The 10,393-nt window shown below is 62.0% G+C and overlaps 1 protein-coding gene across 2 annotated transcripts; it reads right to left on the bottom strand.

The window, feature by feature from the left end:
* Positions 1-601: 601 nt before the first annotated feature.
* FGF17 (fibroblast growth factor 17) lies at positions 602-5,554 on the bottom strand. Of its 2 annotated transcripts, none has more exons than XM_045853465.1 (5): positions 5,520-5,554; positions 5,304-5,340; positions 2,256-2,433; positions 1,963-2,069; positions 602-895 (listed from the first exon to the last, which is right to left on the bottom strand). In XM_045853465.1, exons 1-5 carry the CDS (start codon positions 5,552-5,554, stop codon positions 602-604), a joined length of 651 nt encoding a protein of 216 aa, XP_045709421.1. The 2 variants fall into 2 exon arrangements, with proteins under 2 accessions (XP_045709421.1, XP_045709422.1); XM_045853466.1 differs by having other exon boundaries at positions 2,256-2,400.
* Positions 5,555-10,393: the final 4,839 nt, after the last annotated feature.

Raw genomic sequence — 10,393 nt, 5'->3', positions numbered from 1 at the left:
AGGCCCGCGCTGCGCGTCCTCGCGCCTCTGCGAGAAGCCAGTTTGTTGCCAGTGGATGTTGGTGTCGGATCCCTCCACCCTTCGCCCCCTTCAAATGCCAGTTTGCAGGAAAATGGTTTTATTCCGGGGCTGGGAGCGGTGAGGGGGGTGGGGTGCAGGCCTGGGGAGTGGAATATGAAGAATGGTCAACCCTCTTTTTTTCCTGAAACAAAAAACGGAAGTCCCTTCCTACAATCTGGCTAGGAGGAGCTGGAGGCCAGGGGCAGGCTGAGTGGGTCACCTCCCAACAGTGCCTGCCAGGCCTTGAACCTGCCAACCTTGCTCCTCCGTTCAGTGCGTCTGGGTCCAGGGGACACTACGGCTCCTCTCCTGGGGCCTGGCCCACCCTTGGGGGCCTAGTCTGGCGCGGGGTCCAGGAAATGGCCTGGAGGGGTGGCCAGTCCTGCCCCTCTGCAGCCTGGGGCGCTGATGCTTGTTGGTCCTCAGGACACTCCTGGGGGTCCTGGCTCCCCTCCCTCCACCCCAGCCCCATCTTTGGATTCGGAAGGGAAGGGGATGGGAGGGCTGGTGAGGGGCAGCTGCCCCGCCCCTGTGTTCCTGACTATGTCAGGGGCTGCGGCCTCCGAGTGCGCTTGGTCCGGCGGGTGGGGGCTGAGCCCACAAACTCGAACTGCTTCTGCCTCTCCACTTGGTTGGGAAAGGGCAGCTGGCCCTCGTAGAGGCGCTTGATGAAGTGAGCCTCGCGCTGGTTCTGACGGCTGCGTGAGGCCTGGCGGGGCCGGCCCTGCCGCGTGAAGGCCATGAACCAGCCCTCGTGCCTGGCGTTCTGGAAAGCTGTGTAGTTGTTTTCCAGCACGATCTCCGTGAACACACAGTCTTTGCTTTTCCCGCTGGGCTGTGGGGGAAGGAAGGAGAGGAGGCAAGTGGGTCCACACACCCTTTCTGGCTTCTCAGCTTTATGGGCCTATCTTAAGGCTGAGGAGGGGCTGGGACCCCAAGGATTTCTGCCTGGAGACGGTGCCCTTGCTGGAGAGACAAAGGTGGGGGAAAGCAACGAGCTTCTCTCGGAGTCAGATCTGAACTTAATACAGACTTGCCATTTGGAAGTCGCACACCCCGATCAAGGTGTTTGTGATGCTGAGCTTCACTTTACCGAGATGTGGCACAAAGATCTAGGTAAGTGTGCGGCTCGTGCACCACCAGTGGGCCCTGTGCACGACAAGGGTCGCAGTCTGGTGGGGGGTGTGGTGGGTGGAGGAGGGGGACACCAGTCTCTGAAGAAAAGAAGGGGCAAACATTTATAGACACCGACCATGTCCAGAGCCACACGGGCACCCCTCTGACCCTGTGGGTGACCCTGACTCTGTGCCCACCTTTGTAGATGGGCAGCCTGAGGCTCAACAAAAATAAGCAAATGTTGGGTGAGAAGCACCAGAATTAGAAGTCAGGATTGACCAATGTTGAGGGAAATGGAATTCTCCCTGCGCGACAGCAAGTAGGAGGTCACACTAGGCAGCGGTCACACTCGTAGATGGCTACACTAGCACCTGGTGACACTAGCAGGCAGTCAGTGTGTGTCTTGCTAGTTGGATCCCTCAGAGCCCACTGACCTCAGGGGAGCTTATGACCTTGCACAAATGCCTACTTTCAACCCCAGTTAGTGCTCAACCCTCAATGCAGGGGCTGCAACACCAAGTAGGTGCTGGAATCCTTGCTCACGGATGCGGGGAACCACCTGGTGAGTCTGTGCCCCAGGCCCTGTGGGCCGTCAGTACCCTCACAGAGCTTGTGGACGCAGAGGGACTCACTGAGATGGGAGTGCAGAAGTGACGTGGTGGGTGAGAGCGGAAGAGTTGCATCCCGGCTGCCCCACAGGATGCAGGGAGCAGGATGTGGGTGGGTCCTTGGTGCTCCACCCCAATGAGACTCAGTCAAGCACCTGCTCTGTCTTCTGGGCCTCACCTTCCCAATGAGCTTGCCCCTCTTGTTCATGCAGATGTATTTCTCACTCTCAGCCCCCTTGATGCGCACCCGGCTCCCAAAGGTGTCTGTCTCCACGATGAGCTTGGCTGTGATGGAGAGGGAGACCTCTGTCCATGAGGGTCGCTGGCCCAGGGGGCTGCAGGGGCCCCCCAAGCAGCCTGACCTCCAAACCCAGGTGCGGCACGTGGGAGGCTCCCGACACCAGATCTGGGGATGAACCAGGTGAGGCTGGCCGGGGCTACGGGTGGCCTCAGGTGAGGGCTGGGTCTCACCGAACTTGTTGCCGTCCTCAGCGGTGGCGGAGATACGACGCCCGGTGACCTGCACGTGCTTGCCGCTGGTCCGGCTGTAGAGCTGGTACTCACGGATCTGCCGCCTGCTCAGCTGGTCGGTCATCGCACCCTGGTCCCTCACGTACTGGTTAAAATTAGGAGACGGGTGATTCTCCCCCTTTGCGGTTACCAAGGGAAAAATAGTGTCAATTTGCTTTGGGCAACACCACTGCGGGTCCCTCCAGGGGAGAGGGGTGCAGAGGGGAGTGGGGTGGGCCAGCCAGCTGTCCTAGGGAGGAAAGGTGCAAGGTGAAGGGGGCAGAGGGCCATGACCTTGTCAGGCCAGTGGGTGAGCCAGTCATGACCTCTTGGCTCCCTTTCCAGTCTGCAGCAGAGAGCTGGAGGCTGCCCAAGCCTGGGTACACTTGGTGGAAGAGTGCACACTTGGAATCATGACTCCGGGAGCTGGAAGGAACCTTCAGAGTTGTGGTGTCTGATCCCCAAATTCTGTGGAGGAGGTGTGCAGGTGGCACAGCTGGTTAGGGGAAGGACCCCTGTCCTGTCTATGGCATTGGAGCTTGTCACCTCTCCAGAACTCTGGGGTCTTGGCTCTGTTGCCAGGACAACCAGATTTTCTCTCCATCCTCTCCACTAGCCTTGAAGGACCCTACCCTCAGCACATGTGCACATGCATGTGTGCATGCATGCATGCGCACACAGCAGCTCATCTGTTAGGGTCACTGGAGAGCATTATGGGGGCTCTGAGAGCCTTGTCTCTAGGCTTCTGTGCGGCCCCTGGAGAGCATTTCTTTGTTGCATTAGGAATCCCAAGCTACACCCAGCTGCCCTGCCTCTCCCCCCGGGTGCTCAGGGCCCTCCAAGAAGCCAGACTCCCTGCCAGATCTCCTCTCTCCTATGTGGGTGGGGGGGCCTCCTTATGGGGGGTGGTGAAAGCAGCTGCGGGAGGCGCTATCGGCCTGGGCCCAGGGCTGCTCCCTCGAGGCCACCTGCCTGTGCCACAGCAAAACGGAGGCTGGTGGCCAGCGCCGCCACCACCCCACTCACTCCTCCAGGAGGCTTGAAGGACTCTGGGCGCCTGCACGACAGGGCGGACAAAGGCAGGATAAGTACTTGTCCAGGCTGGTCTCCCCTCACCTATTGGCAGCACTGAGCCAGAGACAGGTCATGCCTGGCCCCTCTCTCCGGCCAGGTGCAGCCTGGATGGCGGCTCCCAGCTGCGGGCCGCAGCCTCGGATCCCGCACCAACATGTTCCTCTCCCCACCTGGCCCCTGTGGCCTGTGCTGAGACAGCCCTTCCCTGTCCCCAGTCCCTAAGCCCGGCCATCTGGACGGAGCCAGACCTAGATCAGCATCTGTGAGGGCCACTCTCTGCTGGAGGGAGGGGTGCGAAGTGTCCGATGGAGGAAGGGAGGTGAGGGAGCAGCTGGAGGCCCACGGCACAGCCTGCCTGGGTTAACCCTTCCTGTCACCACTCATTTCCAACTTCAGCGCAGCCCAGGCCAGGAGCCTGGCCAGGGCGGCTGCCCGGGAGACCCCAGCCCAGACTACGCCCCTCCCTGGGAGAACCTGAGGCCCAAGTTTGGGATGGGGGACCTGCCTCCCTGCCAGGGGGTGGGGTCTGGCTGGCCCGGACCCTCGATGGGGTCCGCCTGTCCCCAGCCCCAGTCGCCTGGCCCAGGTTCAGGCCCTCCGCCCTTCTTGGCGGGCAGCCTCCTTCAGGCTGTCTGTTCCAGGTCGGGAGCAGAGAGGCCCCCCCCAAAGCCCCCTCCTCTCCTCATCCCCCTTCAAGCCCTGCACAAAAGCAGCCCCACGCCCCCCCACAGCCCACAGCCCACAAGCCGCTCTCCCCGCGGGACCTTGCCTGTCCCTTTCATGTCCCCGCTGCGGGGGACCTCCCCTTCCACTGCACAGACAGCTGCTTGTCAGCCGGCCCCTCAAGCATGGCTGTGGTCCGGCCTGCCGGCCCCCCCTCCGTGGGGGGCGAGGGGGCACTTCAAGGGGGAAAGGACAGCTTTGCCACCTTCCCTGAGTCCTGAATGGGGCCTCAGCCAGGCCATAACCGCCAGGCCAGCCACACCATTGTGCTGACTCCCCTTCCAGAGCAGGTCGGGCCCACCCCCAGGCCCCTCCCGGCCAGGCTGGGGGGCTTTCTTCTTGCCCTCCCTGGATGTGTGAAGCAAAAGGCCTGGAACGGGGGCTTGAGCAAAAGGGGGAAGGAAAAGGGGGGTGTCTCCCTCTCTCTCTCTCTCTCTCCCACCCCCCCACTGCTTCAAAGGCAGCCCCTTTCCCTCTCCCAGAGAAAAGGCGTTTACCTTCAAAAAAAGTCCCCACTGGATATGAAGAGAAGCGGCCTCTGGCCTGGGAAAGCCAAGCACTCTCCCCAGCGCGGTTCTGGACCAGTGCATTTTAATAGCTGCACTTTTATGGAGGATCACAAAAAGGGACCAAGCCCAGCGCTGGGGCTGTGCTGGGGCCGGGGGGAGGTGGGCATGGGGGGCCGGCCTCCAGTGGGGGGAGCGTGGAGAAGCAAACCCCGAGTCTTGTCTCAAGCAACCTCTTTGGGCTTGACCTCATTGCCTGTAGGTAAGGAGTCCCGGCCCTGGCTGGCCCCCAGGACGCCCCCGCTCCCACAGGACATCTGTGTTGGTGGGAGGGGGTCACGAGAGGAACACACAGGTGGTTTTACATGGACACCTGTCCCTTCAGGTACAAACCTCACCTGAGCCATTATCTCCACCCTCTTCCAGCCACACTGGCCTCGATCCCTCGAGTCTGTGCTGCCTGTGCACTTAGCCTTGGGGTGACCCAGTGTGGAGGGATGGAGGGAGGGTAATGGGAGGGAGGACAGGTAAACACCTGTCAGTCCCCAAACCTGCAACAGCCCCTTCTCCTACCCCCTCCAAAGGCTGAGCCCCTCGAACATCAGAGAGGCCAGAACCTGCCTCTGTGCAGCGAAAGGAGACTGCCCCCTGCCCCTTTGGGTGGGGTAGGAGGGACGGGGAGAAGCTGGTGGGGCAGGGCGCCTACCTGAGTTTGACAGCAGAGAACCAGTAGCTGCAGACACCTGTGTGGGGACGCGAGGCAGAGCCAGGTGTGGGTGTCAGCGGCCAGGGCACACCGGGCGCTGCCCCCGCCCCCCACCCCCACCTCACCCACCAGTCCGTGGGGGAGTCCCGCTAAGACTAGGGCTGCCCGAGGCTGGAGGTGGCGGCAGAACTGCAGCGGGAGAGGCCGCGCACTTACAGAGCGAAGCTGGGCAGCAGGCGGGCGGCTTCCATCGCCGGAGAGCTTTCTTGGGGCAGTGGCCCCCCTGCCCCCAAACTCAGGAGATGTGGGCAGTCCCTGGGGGTAGAGTCCCACAGAAGCCAAGGTCTCTTCCAGCCACAGGTTTTCAGGGGGGAGAGGAGAGAGAGGGGCGGAGGAGGAGAGGGAAGAGCTGGGAGGAGATGGAGGAGGGGAGGAGGGCGTAATGGGGAGACTGAGGTGTGAGGTGTCCACCTTCTCAGCCAGAGAGACTGCAAAGCCGCCACTGGCGGGGCTGCCAACCTCTCTCTCCTGGGCTCCAGGCGCAGAGGACGGCGCTGCTGGGGCCTGCTCGATGGGAGGCTGGCCCGTGGTCCCCAGCTACCCCGACCCTCACGGCCCGGGGCAGTGCCCCTCCTCCCCTCGCGGCCGGCCTCAGGTTCGGTGCCCCACTCCCGCGGGTGAGCGGCAAGTGTCTATCTGGGGTCGCTGGGGCTGGCTGGGGACGGAAATTCCCAGAAGCAGCCTTAAAAGGAGGAGCCTCCCTGCAGGGGGCAGGAGGTGGGCTTGGCCGGACAGCACTTCCACCGCTCTGTGCCCCCAGAGTCCCTGGTCTGCACTCCGGCCACTGGGGAGGAGGGGTTATGACTGTCCCAATTGGCAGCGAATAGCGGGCGCCACGGCTTGGGGGCCCGGGGTGAGGAGGAAGGGGCGGCTGGGGCCGTGGAGGACCCCCGTGGAGTCCCAAAAGCCGGCCTGAGGCGGGGCCTCAGCAGCTTCCTCCGAGAGATGGGCAGGAGTGCCCAGGATGCCGGAGGACCCAGAGACAGCTGGCTGTCCTTAGTGGGCGGCCGGCCGGAGGGCTGCCTTCTAAGGCCTCACTCGCTGCCCTGGAGCCTCGAGGACCCCTCCCCACGTCCCCAGGTCCCCTCACAGCTGCCGGGGAGGAAGGGCCCATCAGCCTGTTCATGTGAGCTCTGGTTCCGCAAGGCTCTGTCCCAGGCCAGTGGTGACCCACGCCTGCCGCAGGCGAGGAAACCCAGGCGCACCAGCGGACAGTTAGCTCAAATCAGCCCCACTAGCGAATGAGTGCAGGACCAGGTCTTCAAAGTTCCAGCTCTTCCCGTTCCTCTCGGGTTGTGTCTGGGGTCTTTCTGCTGTGCCCACACCCTTAGGGTCCAGCACGGCAGGTAGCCACAGTCAAGGTCTCCATCCCTCCAGAAGGTGGGTGGTGGTGGGCTCTGGGGGGAGCTGGTCCTGGGAGACCTCTAAGGGAAAGCCCACCTTCACTTGGGAAGCTCACCCCTCAGCTCAGCTCTGGGGGTGGGGGCGGGGGCGGGGTGTGTGTGTCTCCGTGTCCCCAGGAAGGGAAGGGGAAATGCTGACTGTGGATTGATTTACCTGCAGAGATAAGGGGGAGGGCCCAGCTCTCACCCCAGGCCTGCTTCTCACCTTCCTGAGCCGGGTGAATCCACAAAGTTGTCTGCCATGTCCCCACCCCAGACACCTCTGCCCCCTCTGCTGCGGCTGGCCCTGGAGCTGGCCTGTGCACCTGGCTCCCAGCCCCTGGGCTCCCCAGGCCATCCACGGTGGGGGGGGGGAGGGGGGCTCAGGAGCCCGAGCTGGCCTGGGAAGGGCGGTGTTGGCCCCAGCCCTGCATAGCTGGGGGAGTCCAGGGTGGGAATTGAATGGAAAAACATCAGCACTAGGAGGGTCTCAGCTTCAAGAATGAGGGTCTCATAGCTGCTTGGTGACATGGCTGGGACAAGGTACCGATGCCTGGACTTGAGGCCAGGGCTGGCCCCTCTCAGAACACACCGTGCCCACCCACTGGCCCTGATGCTTTGACCGGGGCGCCCCCCACCAGGATCTCGCTTTCCCACGGTCCTTGCCTCACCGGGGCCCCACTGAGACTCTGCCTCCTCCGTAGACACCCCCCGCCCACATACTTCCTTGCTGTGCTTGGTGCTGGTTCTGCTCTGTGACCTGGGGCCCACACCCCGCCAGCCTCTAGCCCCCAGGTAGGTCAATGGAGGCTACCTTCTCCTGACCTTCATCTTGCGGTCACAGGTGAGAGCAGAGGTGCAGGGAGGAGATAGCCCAGGCTTGGACCTTGGGTGGGGATGTGGAGGGTGGGGACAGAGGTGTCCTAAGGTGAGGCAAGGGTGGGACATTCCGCCTGGGACCAAGGCCTCTGGGCCTGAGTTCTGTTGGTGGGAGAAGGGCCCGCATCACTGGCCAGCCTCTAGCCCAGGCTGGGTCCCCATGGTAACAGATGCTAGCGGTCAAGCCTGGCCTTGGGGTGCAGCCAGGGGACTGGTGCCAGGGGGCTCTGGTGCACGGCTTGTTTCATGGTGTGACATCTTCTGCTCCTTGTCCCTTCCCATTCTGCACCTGCAGGCTTGGCCTCAGATGGGGCTTGCTCCCTCATCCCCTGGACAGGCCAGCGGTGGCCCCACGGGGGGAGGCAATCTGGAGAGTTCTGGTCCTGTGCCCTGGGCCTGGCTGCGACAGGCTGTGTGACCTGTGTGAGTCCCCTCACTCCTCTAGCCTCGGCTTCCCAATGCAGAAAAAGGAAATGACCACTGTTGGAAATGTCAGAGCTGCCACAGTGTCACTGAGATGAAGGACACTCCCTGAGAAGTGTCAGATACCCGGCAAGAAAGGGGGAAGGGGTCAAAGACCCTCTTCTGTGGTCTGGCCTCGGTTCACCTAAACTTTGACTGACTTTCCAGGGATGAGGATGGCAGGAGGTGATAGGGAAGTGAGAAGTAGCCCTGGCTGCACGGTGGCTAATCCCCACCCCCTAGTGAGAAGTTCGATACCCCCCAACTGGGCTGTCTGACGCCTGCTCTCCCTGAAAGCCCAGCTGGTGCAGACAGACTCACGGAGCCCACCTGTGGACTCGCCACTTGCCACCACCTGCTTTGATGCCAGCCCACCTTTTTCCTGTTGAGAGGCAGGAGAGCCAGGGCTGAGGGAGGGGGACAGCAAAGGGCCTCTCAGCAATGCAGGCAGAGCCCCGTTTTTGTCATTGGCCCCTGCTGGCTGCCAGCACAGGGAAATAAAATTAGCCGCCAGCACTGAGGAGGGCGGGCGCTTGCTGGGGCCGGCCAAGTGTGGCTTTGCTGTGACCGGGCTCCGGGGCTGCCCCCCTAGGCCCCAGCGAGGCAGGGACTCCAGACCCAGTTCTAACACCTGCTGTCAGGGTACGAGACTTTTGAGCGCCCGCTGCTGCTTGCCTCTCCCTCACTCTCTACACAGTGGTTAAGAACAAGGGTTCTGGGGCCCAACTACCTGGGAGTGAATCCTGGCTTCTCCACTAGCTGTGCAACCTTGGGGGCAAGTGGTTCACCCTCTCTGTGCCTCCCTCTCCACATCTGAGAGCTAGGGCTGGAAATGCTCCCCACCCCGGCAAGGTTATGGGGGTAACAGGGCAAGTCCGTGCATGGGTGCAGAGGGGTGCCCGGGCGCAGCATTGCCACGGCAATCACACCAGCCTTCCTCCCTCCAAACCTCCAAGCTTGCTCTGCCTCAAGCCCTTTGCGCCCTCTGTTCCTGCTCCCGGAAAGGTCCTGCCAGCTCTTCTCGTAGCTGCTTCCCCTGAGAAACCTTCCCAGATCCTACTAAACAGCACTTCACACCCTGAAAATGAGCCCATTTCACTTCCTCTGAAGCCCTAGAAAGTTACTGGAATTATGGTGTTGGCTTCTGTGTTTCCACCAGGCTGTAGGTGACTTGAAGGTGAGGACTCGTCTTGTCCACCTGTAATCACTGCGCAGGAAGCCGCGGTGAATGCCAGCTGCCTCCCTGGGGCCAGACCCCAGCTGGTGTGCCTTTGCACTCTCTGATTAGCCCGAGGTCAGTGGCCTTGTCCTCCTGTGGTGGAGGTGGGCAGGGCTCACTTCATCCTGTGGGTGAGGGTGGGGGGTGGGGGGCTGGGGGGTGGAAAGCAGGCAGCAGGGATGCCAGATGTAGCTGGGTGGGAGACCCAAGCCCAGTGCCGACCTGTAGTGTCCAAGGCTGTCCTTCTGGGACCCAGACCTGGGGTCCTGGGAGAGGGAAGGCCAGCTCCCCATCAGCCCACTTCAGGCCTGGCCAGGAGGAGCCCAGCTGTGGCCCCACAAGTCTAACCCGAGCTGGGGGCCAGCCATGTGCCACCATGGAGGAACCAGCTCCGAAGGGGCTCTGCAGGCCTGGGAAAGGGCAGGGCCTCCACCCCTTTCCCGCCCTCTGCTGGCCTCATCCCAACAATTCCCTGAGCCCAGGCTCAGTTGGTTGGATTGTGTCCCAAGACCAAAAGGTCAAGTGTTCCATTCCCGGTCCAGGCACACACCGGGTTGCGAGTTCCATCCTTGGTCGGGGTGTGCACCAATCAATGTTTCTCTCTCAAATCTCTCTCTCCCTCCCTCTCCCCCTCTAGAAGTAATGAAAAAATGTCCTTGGGTGAGGCTGAATCAGAAGCAGGATTAGCCTGTGCCCCAAGGTTCCAACGGATGCACCTCATGTTGGACCCACAGGGTCGAGGCCCTTCAGTTCTGCACCTAAAACACAGGGCCTTGTGGGGAGAGAGTGTAGATGCAGGAAGACCCACAGCAGTTCTAACTCCCTCCCTCACTTAGGGCAGAAGGTAGACGCTGGGTGAGGGGCTGGGGCACTTGGTTCTTCCTCCAAAGAGGGGCAGTGAGGGTACCAGGAGAGGGAGATGATAAAGCCAGCAGGCAGGGCCTGGCCTGCGGCCGCCCTCTGCCGGACACAATGGCTCACTGCAGCCGGCAACGCGTATGGGTAGCGGAACAGATGCAGAAACAACGTACTGGCAAAACAAATTTTATTGTGTCCCTGAGGTTGGGACTCTTCCCTCCAGGTGCTGC

The sequence above is a fragment of the Phyllostomus hastatus genome, unplaced genomic scaffold, assembly GCF_019186645.2.
Source record: "Phyllostomus hastatus isolate PE091 unplaced genomic scaffold, TTU_PhHast_1.1 phas_contig_98, whole genome shotgun sequence".
In the NCBI taxonomy this organism is placed as follows: domain Eukaryota; kingdom Metazoa; phylum Chordata; class Mammalia; order Chiroptera; family Phyllostomidae; genus Phyllostomus; species Phyllostomus hastatus.
The sequence above is the reverse complement of the archived record's forward strand: the minus strand, read 5'-3'. Positions and strand labels throughout refer to the sequence as shown.